The sequence below is a fragment of the Vombatus ursinus genome, unplaced genomic scaffold (genome assembly GCF_900497805.2).
Source record: "Vombatus ursinus unplaced genomic scaffold, bare-nosed wombat genome assembly UNPS02014802.1, whole genome shotgun sequence".
In the NCBI taxonomy this organism is placed as follows: domain Eukaryota; kingdom Metazoa; phylum Chordata; class Mammalia; order Diprotodontia; family Vombatidae; genus Vombatus; species Vombatus ursinus.
Window position 1 is genome coordinate 26,784,395 of NW_020954580.1, and position 19,527 is coordinate 26,803,921.

Sequence of the window (19,527 nt, forward strand, 5' to 3'; positions counted from 1 at the left end):
GAGTAGATTGGGACATAGTTGATAAATTACAATGTTTTCATCGAACTCAAGCAATTCACTGCTTTAGAAACCACTAATGGTCCTTTGGTTATGCTACAGGATGGCAAACCATGAAATATCATTTATGTATCTCCTTCGTTATTCAGAAGAAACAAAATTCCTGGTGACTTAGAGGGCTTTGCACAGTTGTGTGGTAGAGTTAGTTGCACCATGTTACCGGTGGTGTCGTGTGTACAAGGATTTTCACAAGAAGATCATCAGAGAAGTGTATGATTGGAAAAGCAGGTGAAGCATAATGTAGAAGAGTGAGGTTTAACAGATGGACAGCTGACCACCGGCTGCCCTGATATCTCTGCAAGGGGGAGACTGAGAGGAGAGGAAGGCTTCTGGTGTGTCAGGTAGATCTTCAGAAGATTTCTAGAAGGACATAAACAAGAATATCAGAGGATGAGAAGTGGATGGGTCACATCAGCATCTGATGCACAGGTCAACCAGTGGTTTGAGTCTGCTTTTTTTGTGGAAATGCCATCTCACCTAACTCATATTCTCCTAAAGGAGGAAGAGTTGTATATTTCTGCTATGTCTGGTTTCTGTACTATATTTCTACTATATCTGCTTCTCAACAGATTCCCTGTGATGTGTAGTTTAAAAATAATTATAAGTAACTGTGGTTCTAATTTTGTTTTGTAGGCAGAAATTATCATTTTCCCAAGAAAAACCATGACAGATCAAATCGAAATTTCAAAAATCAACAAAGTGGAAAACAGAAACAAAAGGTATTAAAGAGAAGTCTTCAGAGATAGGCTCTTTGTTGCCTGTGTAAGGTTTTTGTTTTTGTTTTTGTTTCTTTCGTGTGAATCAGGTTTCTTTTTCCTACTGTGATGGTGTTTCCCCTCTAGACACTAAGTCAATGTTGATCAGACAGTGGAGGGGGATGGGGATGTGGGTGTGGGTTTGTGTGTGTGGGGGGGGGGGTGTTTTTTTTTTTTTTTGTAAGCTCAGAGAGTCCAGTCTACCTAATTTATAGACCATGTCCTTGAGGTCCCATTAAATAGAAGCTTTCAGATTAGGAATTAGTTGTGTACTGGATACAGTGTACAGTTTTCGTAATTTTAATGTGAAAACTTCCATATAAAATAAAATTCCATAAACATGTTATATAAATGCTGTGTAAATGTTGGATTTAACATAAATACTAAATGTATTTACTTGCAATAATTCTACCTTTGATATTGAAAATCTTTTTAAAAAGGTTTCAGCTATGTATTTGCCTTAATTTAATTATAGAATGGTAAAATATGAAAGCAATTAACCTGCATTAAGGGATTCATTTTGTTTTGGGTTAGTGGATAGAAAGATGACCTTAGAATCTGGAAGATCAGGGTTCCAGTCCCTCCTCTGACACATTAATGACCTTGGGCACATAACCAGGCAGAATATTTGCTGACCTTCATTGTTAGAAAGAAGCTTCCTCAATGCCATTCCCTTTCTAGTGAAATCCTGGGTTTAGTCCAAATCTGCACTTGCTCCATTTTTGTCTCTCTCTCCTTCCGTCTGGATGGTTGCACAGTGGAGTTCTTGCAAAGAAAGGAGGAAACATTTTTTTCCTTAGCTCAGTTTTTTTTTTTTAGTATTAAATTGTCTGAGATAGACTACTAATGCAACCTTGTGTTATACCTACACAAAATTTAATTTAACCTACAGATTGCGCATTAACGGCTCCTTTTGCTAGCATCGTTCTCCCCTTTTCCTTTGTGTCCTACTTATGTAAAAGAACAGAAACGTCTACCTGTAACATTCACAGATCTCACCCAAGAGCCATAGATATTCTGTAAATCAGAATTAAGGAATAGAAGGTCAGGAGGCATTTTAATGTGATTACAGCACATATAATGGGCTGGGTGCTGATACACTTCTTCATTACCATCTAGCTGGCTTCCATTAAACTGAAAGTAATTTTTTTTTGACCTCTTATTAAGCGTCCAATGTTTATTTTTCATGGCTGTTTAAACCATAGTAATTTTATTTAAATGAATAAAATTTATTTAAGTGAATTTATAAGTTTTAAGGTTTATCTTTTTCCTTAGCTTATTTCCTCCATAATTCTAACTATGTTTAGAATTAATTAATTAATTAATTTTTAAATCCGCAAGTATTGATTGAGCATCTACTATATGCAAGGCACTATGTTAGTTTCTAGGGATACAAAGAAAAATTGAGATAGCTCCTGTCCTTAAAGAGCTTACACCCGAATAAGAGACACAACATGTGAATGCAAACATATACAGAATATAGACAGAATAAATACAAGTTAGTTTTGGGCAGGAGAGTACTAAGGTAGGAAAAATGAACATTTTCTAATGTTGATAGCTCTTAATTAAAGTAATTTTTCTAGTTCTTTATTTTCTAAGTTGTCATTCATGTTCTGATATTGAAGTTCTTTTGGTGGCTGTTTATTAAAAGTTTTCTTTTTAAGGAATGATAAATATATAAAAAGATTGCATTTTTTTTTTTTTGCTAACAGAAAAATAAAGAACCAGTTTATACCCATTACTGTGATACTTGTGACCGTGGCTTTAAAAATCAAGAAAAATATGATGAGCACATCTCTCAGCATAGAACAGTAAGTTTTCTTTTCTTATTGATCCGTAATTTTCAGAATAGTTCTCTCTACTTTTGTATCTCTTAGCAATTTCAAATTTCATTTCCGTAAGATTGATAACTTTGATAAATGTAGCATGCTAGTGCTTCCTAACAGTTAGCAGGGTAATCTGATGTCGAGTTGTCACAAGATTTGACAGATTGACAGCCTGCTCTGGGGCCATACCCCCTATTTTGGGGAGCCTCATTTCTTCAGGGACCAGGCAGGTAGTAGTGGGTAGGTGAGAAACTTGCATGGTTTTTTGTTTGTTTGTTTGTTTGTTTTTGTCTTTTTAAAAAGAACACAACTGTTCATATACGCATGCTGTCTCCCACGGTTGTTGTGAGGGTCAAACGAGATAACTTGTAAAACGCTTTGTAAAGCTTAAAGCATTCTATGAATGTGATCTGTTACTGTTGTTGTTGTTAGCTCGCTGTTGTATTCTTCTCCATTGCCAAAATGCCTTGGAGTGGGGCTGCCCCTTCCTAGTCTCTTATACAGTTATCAGGCACTGTAGTGTTCTTTGGTACGTTCTTTCCCCATGCCAAGGCTGTCCTTGATTTTGCTTACACCACACAAAAAAAATTGTCAGTAGTGTTATAGAGGGCACCCCTTTGGTGATTGCTATGGGCCTGTATCCCACTTACAGTGTAACCATAAGGTTACCATATAATCTTATGTGTGACCCCTGTGGTACTTTATTAAATGAAACTCCAAATTAACCCTATCATCATGTATGAGAAGGCAAAGAAAAATCACAGGAGCCCTCTAAACTTTCCTTTAAGCCCTCCCTTTCGATTCTTAAGAGTGGTTAGGGTCCATTGAGAGTGTTTTTGCTTGTTTTTTTTACTTTCCTTCTGAGATGATCCTGGCACTCAAGCAGCGAGAGGAACCTATTACTATATTTGATGTCCATTTTCAGTATACAAATCCCTTTCTGCACACGTCTCTGCTCTGGAGTGGTATTTCTTCTGTCCTTGATTTAAACATTGAGAAGTAATCAGCTTTACCTCAAAAAGCTTAATTGACTGTAAGAACAAATTGGATATGGGCATTATTTGTGTTGTGGCGGGATAGATTTTGTGTGAAAAGTCGTGAATAATGTTTTATTTTGTTTTGTTTTTTTAAATTACGTCAGTGCTCGGTTGATGGCTGCAGTTTTAGTGCTCATGAGAAGATTGTTCAGATTCACTGGAAAAATGTAAGTTATCACTCTTAGACTTATGATTAGATTTACCAGCCTCTTTTCTTTGGTTGTTTGCCAACTCTACAGTAATTATGGCATATGACAGATTATAGTTATACTTAATTTTTTGGTCTTGTTATCCCCTCAGCTACTCTCATTGTCAAATTAAGAAGATGCATAGGATGCTTAATGTTCATCAGTGATATAGATTTATATGACTTTGTTAAAATGATCTGGTAGAACCTCATTTACTAGTCAAAGTCTCTCTTCCCTGAAAGGCAGCACTGGATTAATCATGACTCAAAACAACTCATTAGGGGAAATCACAGTGTGGAAATGACAAAAAGCTACTCATTTGGTAGTTTTCTTGCCATGGCTGGTGCTGAACTTGACTTTCTGTGTGAAGTCCCCATTACTCCCATTCGCACTGATCACATTCCCAGTAATTAAAGGCAGACTCATTTTGACACTGGAAACATTTTTTTCCCTCTTAGATGCATGCTCCTGGTGCCAAGCGGATAAAATTAGATACTCCAGAGGAGATTGAAAAGTGGAGGGAAGAGAGAAGAAAGTGAGTAAGAATTCAGATATGGTTAAGTATGTTGCTGTTAAGGCCAGGTGCTTCAAATTGATGAGTTTGCTGGATTCACTGCTCCTAATACATCATTTTTAGAATCCCGAAAATTTGATCCTAGAGAAGTAGGACAAGTAACTAGCTGAACAAAATAGCACTTAGAAGATGAGGAGGCTAAGATTGGGAGACAGGATCCATAGCCTTTATTACAACTATTATATATATATATATTTCCTAGATTTGGGAGGGGGAATGATTTAATATACTTTATATTTTATTATTTCTATTACTAGTAGTAATATTAGTACTTCTGCTACATCGATTTAGCATTTTTAGGTTTATAGTGACATTTTATCGTAATAACTTGCCAGGTAGGTAATGTAAATATTCTTGCCTCCATTTTATAGGTGAAAAAACCCAAAGGTTTCAGTAAGGTCCCCAAAGAGATACCTCAGATTGGAGTATGTGCTCAGATTCACATCAGATTCCAAGCCCATCGCTTTTTCTATTATAATAGGATGTCTTTTTTCTATTATAAGATAATTAAACATATCTATTATAACAGGGGGCTTATGTCTTTATAAAGTAATGAAATATATTACTCTTGTGGATTGGAAAGAATACTAAACTAGAAGTTAGAAACCTGGGATCTGGGCTTGACTCTACAATTAGTGATGTGACCTCAGGAAAATAATTTAACCTTTCATCTAGGAAATGAGGGGATTAGACTAGATGACGTCAGATTTTTTTTTTTTAGTTCTGTGAATCTTTGTTTGAATCCGTATATTCCGTGTCTTAATGGGATTTTTCTAGTGTGTAATACCCTAACATTTTTTCTGTTCATTTCCTTATATTCTCAACCAGTATCATCATTGTCTTCTATGTCTTTCTTCTTGGCAAAGAGATTAGGTATTTGTTGGCAAAGCTCATTTTTGGGCTCTCCTGACTCGTTGTTTGTAGTGATTACTTTATGTTAGTTTGAAGTCTGTAGGAAATGTTGATAGTCTGTATTGATCTCTTTTCCTTTATCTGTTTTCTATTCTGTGGCATCATAACTTGTTGGAATAGGTCAGGTTGAAGCCCTTGTAATTGTACTGTCTTTTTCTTATTTTTGTACTTGTAATTGGTATTGATTTTGACATTTGTTATAATGAGCACCTAGAGACTGCTGATTGAGAATTGTTGTCTACGTTGACACCCAGGTTATTCCTGTCCATTTAGATAAGATCCATTACATTTTTGTGCTGTTTGATGGTGATCGGAGTTTATGATATTCATCACATCTGAGTCCTGTTTTAAAAAAAAAAAGTATGTATGTACACGTACACAAACTCGTTTCTCTCGCCTCCTGTACCCAGTGGGCCATTGTAAGAAAGAATAAAACAAGAAAGATAAGAAAAAAGGCACTTCATCAAAACTAACCAATCCATTGACCAAGCCTGACAGAATATGTGATCTAAACCCTATTTTCCACCATCCTTAGGCTCTGGTCAACTTTGTGTTGATGTCACTAAGTATCAAAATGTATGTTTTGACGTGGTTTGGAGGCCCTTGTTGAGATAGAATTCTGCTGTCTCTTCTTCTTCAGTAATAGATGTTGACCATGAGCTGCAATTCTCTTCAGGGTGATCTTTTTGCTTATTCTCATCATAAATAGGGCAAAGTGAGATATCCAGTTGTCTCTTGGTATTTCTTTGGCAAGCAATGAAACCAACTTTGCCAACTCTTTTATTTGCCTCTTCGAGGAGAATATGGGAGCCATCTTTCCATTTAGCTGCAACTTTGTTATATATCTTGGTTTAATTTATAGTGAGAGTATCAATGTTAGTATGCTTCAGTTTTTCCAGCACCTAGTTTTTACAAGGATCATATGTTCATCAATAATAATATTTGGACAAGGATCACACATTTATTATTATTATTTAGTAGCTAGCATTTATGATTTAAGTGATTAAAATTATAATTCAAGTGATTTATGGTTTACATAGCACTTTACAGATTTTGAGATCTTGTGATCACAATAAAGTTATAAAGTAGATGTTCTTACCCCCCATTTTATAGACAGGGAAACTGAGGCTCAGAGAAATTAAGGAACTTGCCCAAGATCACATAGCTTAGTAGGTTTTTGTAATAATTTGGTTTTTATAATCACTTCTAGTCCTGGGGTATGGGGGATGGTGCCTCTAATCCTCTTCAGTTCACCCTTCTGCCCTTGAACTAAAACCAAGACCTCCAGCCTCCTGTAAGTGCCCACAGCAAAGGCATCCTCGCTGCACTGCTTCTGCACTCATCGGGTGTGTGCTGGTTCCTTTTCACCCCCACTGCGTTTCCCCAGCACAGCTGGGTCTGGTGTTCCTTGTCCGAAAAGGTTCCCTTGGTCCTCCCCAGGTCAGACACCCAACTCCCTTCACTGTCCTGGGGGTAAAAGTTTCTGTGGCTGAGGCAGCAGCAGCAGCAGCAACCGCGTCCTAAATCAGCTAACCCCAGTACTTGCCACTTGTTGAAGTGGACCCTAGCATGGAGGTGTTTGCTCATCACAAGGAGGAAATCTTGTCCAGGATTTTTCTTCAGACCTTCTCCAATTGTCCCAGGAGGACCCCTCTTCCGCCCCTACTCTTTTTTGTTTTCATGGCTCCATGTTTACCCAGAGGTGCTATTTTATCTCTTGTGGAGGAAAATCTTGAGAGCTTGAAATTTTCTGACTCACTCCGCCATCTTTCCAGAGTCCTCTTGCTTAGTAAGTTTTTGAGGGAGGTTTTGAGCTTAATATTTCCTGGCTCCATGTTGATCAGTCTATCCACTATGGCACCTTGATGTCACAATTCATTAATGTGTTATTAAAATTGTGGATGCCTTTTGCTATCTTCCCAGCATCGTTACAGAAGCAAAAAACCAGCCACACAAAGCCAAGGGCCATTTTGTATGTTTCTTTGATTATATGGTAAACCAGGAAACAAGAAATTCATCTCTGAGGGGCCATCCTTACTAGTGATGGGATTGATAGAACTTGCCTGAGTTTATTCTCTCCCTTAAGAAAGCCTTTAAGAACCTTGGTCACTTTCATTCCGTGAGGCAAATGAGCAATACTTTTGTGAAGGCAATGAGGAAATGAAGCTCTAGATACTTGGCATGAGAGCCAGATAAGCTCGGTCACCCCACTTAAACATGAAACGAGAAGGAGAAAAACAAACAGATAAAAAGTTCAGCAATTCTGCCAAAATTTCTATAGCAAATGTTCATCATTAAATAACAGTGGAGCCACCAAAAATGGGCCCCAGCATCTCAGCCTCTGATGCACTCTGTAAAGACATGGGAATGGCACTGAAAAAATGAAGACTGGAAAATTAATTGAGTCAGACCAAGGACACAAAGAAAATAACTGTGTGTGTGTGTGTGTGTGTGTGTGTGTGTGTGTGTGTGTGGGAGGGAGGTTGACGTGATTTTAAAATCTTTCCAAAAAAGGATATGAAGACGGTATCAATAACTACCAACCTATATGCTTATACCTCTATAAAACTGTCACGAGTATAAGCTATACATGTGTTAAGGGTGTCCATGATAAAAATATGAGAAGGGAACAAGCAGGTTTTTGCAAATGATTTTCTGTAACACACCCCATCTGCACAGTCACACAGTCGACTAAATGGTAAAGAAAATGCAAGATTGAGATTATAAAATATTTCTTGAAACACAGATGACCTTATTTACCATCCTTTGATCATTGGTATCAAATGAAGCCTAAAACAGGGATACTGAAGCTCACCAAAAGTATTCACTATGCTCATGGAGGATGTGCTATGTAGAGTCCCAATTAAAGAGAGATTTCTTATTGGTACTGACTACTGATTGCAGAAAGTGCCAAAATACTATGTGTCAGTGAGATCCGTGACCACTTTAAAAAGGAATGTCCATTTCCCAGACTGTGACATGCTATTGTATGGGCATTCCCATTGAATTAATTTATTAGTACAACTATTGTGGACAGACACTGTAGATGGACAATAAATTGAGTTGAGAATTAAATCACAAGAAGAAGATGGGCAAGATTATGGGTAGGAAATTATGTGGTGGTTTCACCAATCCCAAGTTGCTATTAATGAAAAAAAAAATCTGATATTTTTCACATGGTATTCTTAAGGCATTGCTCTATGACCCCAAATCATGAAATACTATAGTCTTTGAAGAATCAAAATTATAGTGACTCAAAAGGTAATGGAAAGACATGGTGGGAGATGGAGGCTAAGGTTTTGGCATATTAACAACAATGACTTGAGTGAAAGTAATTATATAAAAGATAAACATCTGAGAAATGTATGATTGTTGGAGGTAGAGCCAAGATGGCAGAGTAGCAGAAAGCAGTTCTGTGAGCTCTCCTCCAAACCTCATCCAAACAGATCTAGAAAATGCAGCAGACTGAATCTTGATGGCAAAATAGTCAGTGAGTCAGCATAAGGTCAGCTAGCTAAGGTCAGCATAGGGAGACAGAAATCTGTGGACCCTGATAATGGGATCTGGCCAGGAGCAGGCCATGCCCAGGGAAAAGGGCAAGAGGGGGTCCCAGCCCCACGCCAGGGCACCTTAGGGTGCGGGAGCATGTGCCAGCTGGCAGGTTTGTTGTTCCCTACTCAGTTCTGGATTACGGATCCAAGGTAGGTTAAGGAAGGTAAACTGTGTGCAAAGGTGATATTCTAGAGGTGGAGAGCAGCTATGTCAGTGACCTTATGAGTAAGACAGGGTCACCATTCCACCTTCCAGCCCAATCTGAAACCTGCAGAAGAATGGCCAAGTCAGGCATCCCAGACCAAAGGAAAACCTTCAGGTCTGTGCTTCAGAACCAGCTGGCAGATAGGAGCTAAGCCCAGCAGCATCTGCTGTTGCTCAGACCCAAACCCAGGTCAGGGACTTACAGAGCCCAGGCCGGATGGACAACCATCAGACTTTGCCCTGGATCAGACCACTTTGGAGCACCGAAAGCTTACAGCCCTAAAATTCAAGTCTGAAGTCAGAAAGTAGCCTGGAAGAATGAGCAAATTTAAAAAAAAAAAAAGAAAAAATACCACTGTAGAAAGCAGTTATGGTGACAGAAATGCTGAAGACACAAGCCCAGAAGAGGATGATTCCAAAATATCTAGGTAACTGGTGCACAGATAGAGCACTGAGCTTAGAGTGGGGAAGACCATGTTAAAATCCAGCCTCAGACACTTCCTAGTTGTGTGACCCTGTTGCCCTCATTTTCCTCAACTGTAAAATGGGGATTATCACTTGGAAAATGCTTAGCTCAGTACCTGACATGTAACTAATGATGAGACACACTCTGTCCACTCCTGTTAGAGATGAAGGCTTCGGAGTACAGGAGACATAGATACTTCTGGATATAGTCAATGGAGATTGGGTTTTCTCAACTATTGTTTGTAACAGGATTTCCCCACCTTTTGTTCTCAATTAGGGTGATGGGGTTGGGGATAGGAGAGAGAAAAGGCAGATTTTTGCTAATTGAAATATGTATGTGTGTGTGTATGTGCATAGATATCTAAATAGATATATGTATAGATATCTGTATATCTAATAGAGTATGTATGCTCTCTCTATAGAGCACATAATATATGAAATATATACATATATATGATGTGATTGTCAAAGGAAGTGAACCAAAGAAATGAGAATATTGAGAGCACACAGTCGTGGACATGAAAGGCCTCCTGAGCATTGCATAGCTGTTTAGTGCAGGGTTTCTGGGAAGGCTTGGATAAGAATGCACAGGATAGTTCTCATTGTACTGCATTGCAGGAAATAGCCGTATCAGAGGGATCACATGTGCAATGAAGTGTTGAAGTAAAGTCTTTTTGTTTCAGTTGGAGACCTGGATTTCTTTTCTGTTAAGAGATTTAAGAAGTTTTTGTTACCTATAGTCTTACTGTTTCTCATGAGTGAGGGGGAACTTGTGTCAGTGTCTCTTACTTTATTAAAGAGCCTATAGGGTAGAATTAGACCACCTCCACAGAAGGGGCTGGGAAACTGAGCAGAATTAGAAAGTAAATGGGCAGCTAGGTGTCACAGTGGATAGAGCACTGGGCCTGGAGTCTGGAAGACTGAGTTCAAATGTGACCTCAGACACTTACTACCTGTGTGACCCTGGGCAAGTCACTTAACCCTGTTTGCCTCAGTTTCCTCATCTATAAAATGAGCTGGAGAAGGAAATGACAAATTACTCCAATATCTGCCAAGAAAACTCCAAATGGGTTCACAAAGTGTTGGACACAAATGAAAATGACTGAACAGTAACAGGAAATATAGACAGTAATACCGAAGGCTCTTGTGGCACCTTCCCTAATTCAGGCACCGCTTCTCTGTATCTGAAAAAAAACAAAAAACAAAACCCGATAGACCTAAGGGGAAGGGAAACAAACATTAGTCAGAGTCTCAAGCAGGCCATGTGAAATTAATGTAGCTGCTGGCTGCCTGTTGGAATTTCTTTTGGTTTTTCTGTGGTGTAGTTACTGTGATCAAATCAAAATCATCGATTAAAACCTGTTTGTAGAGTTCTGGGATTAAAGTGGATCAGTTATTTTCACTGTTGAGGAACTCAATAGTTCAACTCAATTCAGGCCAACAGATACATTAATGCATCAGGACCATCAGTAAAACTAAAATAAATAGGTCACATAACAGCAAAGAGAGGGTTTGGGTGTTGAGTAAAAGAGGAGTCACAGGTATTAGATTTCTATATGGGAAGGGGCCGGTTTTTCTGTAGGGGCTTGATGGACATGATGGGATTTTACAGATATTTTCATTTGACTCCCTTTTGTTTTACCTCACATTTATTTCTGAATATGATCCTTCTCCCCGGGCCACCCCCCCTCTCCCATATGAACTCCCTTGTGTAAAGATTTTAAAAGAAAGAAAAAAACAGAGCAACAAAATCAGCCACCACATTATTGACTTTGTCTGACAGTAGACACAGGATCCTCTGCCCACATTTTTCCATCTCTGCAGTGAACAGAGAGAGCTCCATTTTCTAACCTCTTTTCAGGGGTCAAAATCGGATGTTATAATAACACAGCCTTCGGTTCTGGTTTTGGTTCTTATACTGCTGTAGTCGTTGGATATACTGTTTTACTGGTTCTCTCTGCGTAAGCGCTTTATACTGTGTTTCTCTGAATTATTCATTGTCATTGTTTCTTACAGTGCAGTAATAGTCCATTAGTTAGGTGTCACAGTTTATTTAGCTGAAATTGTGGGATTTTAAGGGCTGCTCTCAGGAAAGTAGGGAGAGATACTAGCCAACTGGACCATCGGGCATATGTAGGGGAAAGTTGATAAATCATCACAAATTAATGAGAGGAGTTTAGAAATCACGAGAAAGTGAAGCAGTCTTATACTGGTTAATCTGCTGAAAATCCTTGAAGCACCATCACTATCAGCATCATAATAGTCTTTCATTTTTGTAAGATGCTCCCAAAGCCTTAGTCTAGCGTTGAACTCTAAAGCTTACACCTGCACTAAGACTTTGGAAATGCCTTGGATCATTTTAAAGTTTACAGAATAGTCTTTTATCCTAACACTGTTGACCTCAAATAGAAATGGGGGCCACTGCACCATACATAAAGATCCATGTGGGTCATACACATATTAACTTAGAAAGCCATATAATAACATCATTTATGTTCTATCGCATGTGAAGTTTGGATTCAGACAAAGGGCTGAACTTGAGGACCCAGAGGGCCACATATGGCCTCCAGGCCACAGGTTCCCCACCCCTGGTATAAATGCTATTCTAAACCTACCTTTTGCCATACTACCTTCCATTATTCCTAGCAAATATTCCTAGCAAATTTCTTTTCAAATAGGGAGTTCTCCAAGTTTTGTTTTTTTTTTAAAGAAAATGAAAAAAAATTGTACTTAAGTTTGCACTCAGTTCATCAGTTCTCTTTTGAGGTGGATAGTATTTTTCATCATGAGTCTTTTGAAATTGTCTTGGATTGCTGTATTGCTCAGAGTCACTTAGTCTTTCACAGTTGATCATTGTACACGATATTGTTGATACTGTGTGCAATGATCTGGTCCTACTCACTTCACTCTGCATCAATTCATATAAATCTTCTCAGGTTTTTCTGAAACCATCACCCTCATCATTTCTTATGGCACAGTAGTATTCTATCACATTTGTATACCACAACTTGTTCAGTCATTCCCCAGTGGATGAGTATCTCCTCAGTTTCCAATTCTTTGCCACCATAAAAAGAGCTGCTATAAATGTTTTTATACATATAGGTCCTTTTCCTTTTTCTTTGATCTCTTTGGGATATAGACTTAGGAGTGGTATTGCTGGGTCAAAGAGTATAGCCCTTTGGGTATAGTTCCAAGTTGTTCTCAAAAATTGTTGGACCAGTTCACTATTCCATTAGTGTGCCTATTTTCCCCCATCCTTTCCAGCACTTATCATTTTCCTTTTCTGTCATGTTAGTCTAATGCTATGTTTCGCATTCAAAGCATTTCGTACCTGAGCCCTCTTCTACCTTTCCACTCTTCTTTATACCTTCTTCCCTAAAACATTCTCTTTAATGCAGTAACATTGACTTCTTGGCTGTTTTGCCACCAAGACTCTCCATCTCTTGGTTCTGGGCATTTTCTCTGGCTGTCCCCCATGCCTGGAATGATCTCCCTCTTCATTTTGTCTCCTGCCTTCCTTTAAGTAGCAATTAAAATCCCATCTCCTATAAAAAGCCTTTCCCAATCCCTCTGAGGTCATACCTCAGAGTTGTTTTAATTTGCATTTCTCTAATCAATAGCATTTTTTCATGACTGTAGATAACTTTGATTTCTTCTTCTGAAAACTGCCTCTTCATATCCTTTGACCATTTATTAACTGGGTATGGCTCTTTTTTTCATAAATTTGACTTAAATGAGGTCTTTATCAGGAAAACTTACTGTTTATTACTTCATTGTCTATGGTACCCTTTGGCAAAATGTAGTTTCCCTGATTATCTCTTTTAATTAGGTCTACTTTTGCTTTTGCTTTGTTTGAGATCATGATTGCTACCCCTTCTCCAAGTTATATTCTTCATCTTATTGAGTTATTACTTCACATTCAGAAATTGAATCATTACATAATAATGACAAAGTTGTAACTTTTTCCTCATATCTTTTTTGTCTGTTTTTAATAACCTCAATTCAGTTAAAACTTTTTTTTTGTCAAGACAGTTGGGGTTAAGTGACTTGCCCAGAGTCACACAGCTAATAAGTGTTATGTGTCTGAGGCTGGATTTGAACTCAGGTTCTGTTGACTCCAGGGCCAGTGCTGTATCCACTGCACCACTGAGCTGCCCCCTCAATTCAGTTAAACACAGCAAATATTTATTAAGTGCCTCTTGTATGCACAAGGGACACTAGAGAAATAAGTTAATTAGATAAAATAAAATCCTTCCCTGTCAGGAACTTACATGATGAAGGGATTGAAGCATCACAAAGCAATATATTAGACCTGAAAGGAGAAGGTCACCATTGAGCATCTGATGGGTGGAGGAAGACATTTTGGAAGGTTTCCTGAAGGAGATGGAGTTTAAGAGTGGATGGGTGTTCTACAGGAAGGAGGGGCACAAGAATATCATACTTACTGCCAGTAACACTCATACTCTTGAGGACGGGCTATTTCTTCATGTATGTGTCTTTATTATCTCCCCAATTAGATTGTAAAGTACTGGAGGCCAGTTCCAACCAATCTTACATGTCTTTGTATCCCCTGCAGTATCTAGCACTTACAGTCTTATTGGCTAGTAGGCACTCAAGACTGTTGGTCTTAGTTTTAAAAATATTTACATTATAGGTCTGTTTGAATTTGTATATAGCAGAGTCAAGTTATAATTTGTTGGAGACTCTTAGCTAAGAAGAATTATTTACAGTCTCTCCTTTTTTATCTGTGACTCATTATGCTCAATACCAATAATTGATAGCATTTCTGTCCCTTTTTTTTTTTAACACAAATTCTCATTACATGAGGCAATCACAGAGAAAAGTCAGATGAGGCTGTGTTGATTATTGAAGTAGCTGCTTTCATGTTAATGCAAACCTTGCCCTCTTGTGGTTTTGTGCAACAAGTGCTATTGAAATCAAATTCACCTTTTAAGTGATAGAGATGCATGTTTTAAGGACTGAATTTTTTTATTCATTCACTTACAGTAAGTGGGTTTGCTTGGCCTTCCAAGGGGCATAAATTGGAGGAAAGATTGTCATGGATGTGGGGAAGAAAGTTGGTGGAGAGCTTTCTGAGGCCTGTGATTAGAAGTTTGGATATTAAGTGGGCAGCAGTTGGGAGCCCCTGTATACTTTTGAGCTAGGAGACAGTCTAAACCTTGATTGAAGGAGGATTTTTTCAGAGAAGCAAACTGAGACCTATAGGGGTTTGAACTTGGGTTCCTTGACTCCAGTGCTGATCTCTTCCTATTACATTGGCTCAGAAGTCTACAGGGCTCCTGCCTCTGGTTCCTCATCATCCAGTCTAACATTAAGAGCTCACATTTAGATAGCACTTTAAACTTTGCTTCTACATATACCATCTCATCTGGTCCTTATAATGATCCTGTGAGGTAGGCATTTTTGTTATCATCCTCACTTTACATATGAGGAAACTGAGGCTGAAGAAGTTTGAAAACTTGCCCAGGGTCACAAATCTGCCAAGTACTGAAGGCAGGATTTGATCATGGGTCTTCCGGACTCCCAAGTCCAGCATTCTATTCTCTATACCACCTCGCTTAGAAATTGTGATCCTAAGCAGGAGCCTGGCTTAGACCTCGTGATGGTAGACTCACTCCAAGTATGAGGTGATTTGGCCATGAAGCAAGGTTGTGACTGTCAGAGTTAAGACCAGTGTCTAGTGTTCTGGCAGATTTACCAGCAAGTTGCTCATATGTTGGATTCATTTCAATTTAATTAAAAGGTGACCCCAAGATTGCAAGGCTATGAGGCTTGAAGGCCAGTGCTGGAAACTGGAAATGGGTGTTTTGGGAACGGATGACAGTATAGGCTCAAATATAATTTACACTTGTTGATGAATTGCTTTGTCTTCAGTCATTTCTTATCAGTTCAGTTAAATTGTGTTAGCTCTTTGATGACAAGAATAAAAGTGTCTTTCTTTTCTTTTTTCTTTTTTTCTTCCCTCCTTAAGCCCTCCCAAGCCAGACCTCAGCTTGTGTTCTTTACCTAGTAGGTGCCAATTAGATGTGGATTCCCTAAGTATTCATATAAAACATTAAAGTTTTGTAGGAGAAAACATTTTAAACTTCAGTTAGGATTTCTAGGTACCAGGACTGGTTACCAAGGTAAGTTATAGATTTTCTTCCCCTTGAGGCCTTTAAAAAACCAAATAGTTATACATCTGACACTCTTTGGAGGTCTTCATAATATTTCCATTATCTGTCATTTCTGTACTACTTAACTATAGGCATTCCCAGATACTTTTATATGGTTTCTAATGCATGTGTTTGACAAATAGAATTTTTTTGGAGTATTGCTTCTGATTACTTGATTTTTCTTAAAAATACATTTATAATTTCCCTACTCCAAATCTTTGTATAAAAGCATGTTTTTAATGTCATAGTCTCAGTTCATCTTTTTTTTTTTTTTTTTTTTTTGTTGCTTTTTGGTGAGGCATTTGGGGTTAAATGACTTGCCCAGGGTGACACAGCTAGTAAGTTTCAAGTGTCTGAGGTTGGATTTGAAATCAGGTCCTCCTGACTCCAAGGCCAGAGTTCTGTCTACTGCGCCACCTAGCTGCCCCCATCTTAATTATTTTAAAATGTCATTTATCTTCTAAAATGAAATAATTTTACAATCTTCTATTTTCATTGAACCTGGACTTCATGCTGAAGTCACCAGGTTTCAGGGTTCACATTAGAGGATCTTGTGAAATGTTTTGTAGATTTTTCTCTGTATTTCACTATAGCATAACACATTAATTTTGGAGCTTGAAAGGGGCCTTAGAAATGCTTTTTTCCTTGAGGGGATACCCATCAGTTGGGGAATGGCTGAACGAGTGTGGTATGTGAATGTAATGCAATACTATTGTGCTATATGATGAGCAGGCAGATTGCAGAAAAACTTGGAAAGATTTACATGAACTGATGCTGAGTGAAATGAACAGAACCAGGAAAACATTGTACGCAGTAACAGCAATATTGTGCGATGATCAACTTTGATAGACTTAGTTCTTCTTAGCAATACAATGATCTAAGACAATTCCAAAAGAGTCATGACAGAAAATGCTATCCACATCCAGAGAAAGAACTATGGAGTCTGAATGCAGATTGAAGCATACTATTTTATTATTTTTTCTTTCTTTTTCCCTTTTGTTTTTCCCTTTTGTTCTAATTCTTTCACAACATGACTAATGTGGAAATATCTTTAATATGATTATACATGTGTAACCTATATCAGATTGCTTATCATCTTGGGGGGGGAGGGGAGGGAGAAAAAAAATTTGAAATTCAAAATCTTGTAAAAATAAATGTTGAAACCTATCTTTACATATAATTGGAAAAAATAAAATATTATTAAGTGGGAGGGGAAGAAATGCTCTTTTCTAATCTACTTATTTTACAAATGAGGAAACTAAGCCCCAGAGAGGTTATATGACTAGCCAAATGCCATCCAACGTTAAGTTGCAGGGCCAGAATATGAACCTGGAGCCTCTGAGTTCCGATCTAGTGCTCGAAGCTCTCATCATCTTCGTGTAAGAAGATGAAGACTGTCTTCTTCCCATCACAGTTATGGTTCTTCCAGAAGCTTCCATGTTCTTGCTTATGCTTGGAAGGCATATTGAATCTAACTGGCCAACTTAAAAATTGTTCAGAATTATTCAGAAAATTTTTAGAATTTTGGGTATAGGAAATTTTTTTCAATGATTCATTTTGTAAATTACTTCCTTATTGTTGAAGAAAGGTAAGTAAAGGAGACCTAATGTGTTTAATTAGAAACAAATTTTAGAATGAATTTTTAGTATCAAGATTTTATGCCAGAGGGTTTTTCCCCCCTTTAGTAGCATTTTATCCTGACTTGATTGCTTAGTAAGGCATGGCTTTTTAAATATCTCTGTCTCAGTCTCTCTATATATGTAGTATGACTCCTCCAGGCTTTGGCATAAGCAAAGGAGGTGGTAGTGTTTTGTTGTTTAAGTGTGAGATTAAAACGAGAAAACCACAGCTCCAGTCTAATTTTTGGGAGTCCACTAGGTGGTGTAGTTATGTGGTTGATTTTAGTAGTTAACTTTGGCTGTGAGAGAATTCTGTTGAATGCCATGTCTTGAAAATTCAGAATGCCAACGAGGCAAGGACAGAAGGAGGGGAGTGCTTGAGGTGAACGAGCAGCTTCCTCAGGAAGCCGCTGACAAGTGTTGAGTCTAAGGAGATGACTCTTTCACATTTAATTACGTAGGATCCTACAGCTGGAAGGAACTTTGAAGATCGTCAGATTCAATCCCTTCTTTTTACAGTGAAAACAGGCACAGAAAGGCTGAGACATGCCCAGAGTTGCACAGGTAGCAGGCGGATTTGAAGTGAAGGTCTCTGGCTTCTGGTTCAGTTTCCATAGATTAGTATTCCCTGATTGAATCAGGGAATCAGGGCTGCACTTGAGGACCTAGAGGGCCACACGTGATTTTGAGGCTGCAGATTCCCCATCCCTGTAAGCCCTTTTCAGCCTCGGACAGCATTAGCCTTTAAGGCTGCCAGGTCATCCTCCTGATGCATAGTGAGCTTGCAGTCCACTAAAACCTCTGGATCTTTTCTACCTCTAATTATGAAATATGAACTATTCACCTCTCTCCCATAATGGACTTATTAAATAGATTTTTCAGAACCTAGGTTTAAGCAAAGTAATGACACACAGTGACATGGCAGTATAAGGCTTTTCCCTTTCTTTGTATGTCAAGTGCTTAGCATGGCGCCTGGCACATAGTAGGTGCTTAGGAACTAATGCCTGGAAACAGCCATTGGCACCGTCAGATTTGGGGTACTTAATTAGGGCCATTCTACCTAAGGGAAGAAATTCTTTGGAGATTTTGATCTTAAATAATTGTAGGAACAAGGAATAAATTATTTTCCTTTCCTTGGTATTCTCTGGGTTTGTTATTCCAAGTGTACTTCAGGAACTTAAACTGTATCCTGTATCAAAGAGCCCTACTGTTTAAGAGGGTGGGTGGCTTTTCCTTCTTCTCACAGCTCCCGCTTCCTGGAGGGTGGAGGGAGAAAGCAGTAGGTATTTTATGTTGGTGGGGTGGGTTCCAGATTGTTTGTGAGAGTCTCGAGTGTTTTAGAGACAGCTAAATTAATGCTCAGATTTTTGCCTTTGTTTGTAACTAAATTGAGTATTTCTTGTTTCCCTTCTTGAGGTGGCTTTGCTTTCTAGTACTCTTGCTTTCCCTATTTATTTCTAGTTTAATATCTCTCATCTGGGCAAGTAAGAAGAGGAAAAAACTTGGAAGGAAATATGAACTAATTTCCCAGATTCCTCTATTTATAGACTCTTAGGACTTTGGAGGGGACTTTGTGAGGTCATCTTGCCCTCTTGACCTTCAGCAGGAGTATACTGAAACTCTGCTAGGAAAAGGGTCTTAAATACTTCCAGAAAAGGAGAATTCCCTGCCACCCCTCCCACCCCCATCTAGTTGAGTGTTTTCTAGTGCTACTATGGATGTCCTATTCACTCATCATCTTTTCATTGAAGTTTTTTCTGTTGTCATTGTGCTCCAAAGCATTTGCTGACAGCTATTCTTTATGTGTTTCAGTACAATATAAGAGGAGTATTTGCTCTATGTTGGAGAGAGGAAATGTCAGTTGGCATTTATTAAGTGCCTACTATGTTCGGGTCACTGCTAAGCCCCTGGAATACCAGGAATAGCAAAAGACAGTTCCTGCTCTCAGAGAGCTCATAGTGTAGTGGGGGAGTCAGCATGTTAGCAGCTATGTACAAACAAGATATACAGCATCGAGTAGAGATAGAACAGAGGGAAGGCACTAGAATAAAGGGGATTGGAAAAGTCTTCCTGTAGCAGGGACTCGAAGGAAGCCAGAGAAGCTGGGAGGCCAAGAGGAGGAGGGAGAACATTCTGGGCATGGGCAGCAGCCGGAGATGGGA

General features: G+C 38.6%; 1 protein-coding gene across 1 annotated transcript in view; it reads left to right on the plus strand.

The window, feature by feature from the left end:
• NUFIP1 (nuclear FMR1 interacting protein 1) overlaps positions 1-19,527 on the plus strand; it is a 51,377-nt gene that overhangs the window by 3,398 nt on the left and 28,452 nt on the right. Inside the window, exons 2-5 of the mRNA XM_027873733.1 lie at positions 691-776; positions 2,525-2,623; positions 3,780-3,842; positions 4,322-4,398. Of these exons, the coding sequence (XP_027729534.1) occupies positions 691-776; positions 2,525-2,623; positions 3,780-3,842; positions 4,322-4,398 (325 nt within the window). The remainder of the gene's footprint in view (positions 1-690; positions 777-2,524; positions 2,624-3,779; positions 3,843-4,321; positions 4,399-19,527) is intronic.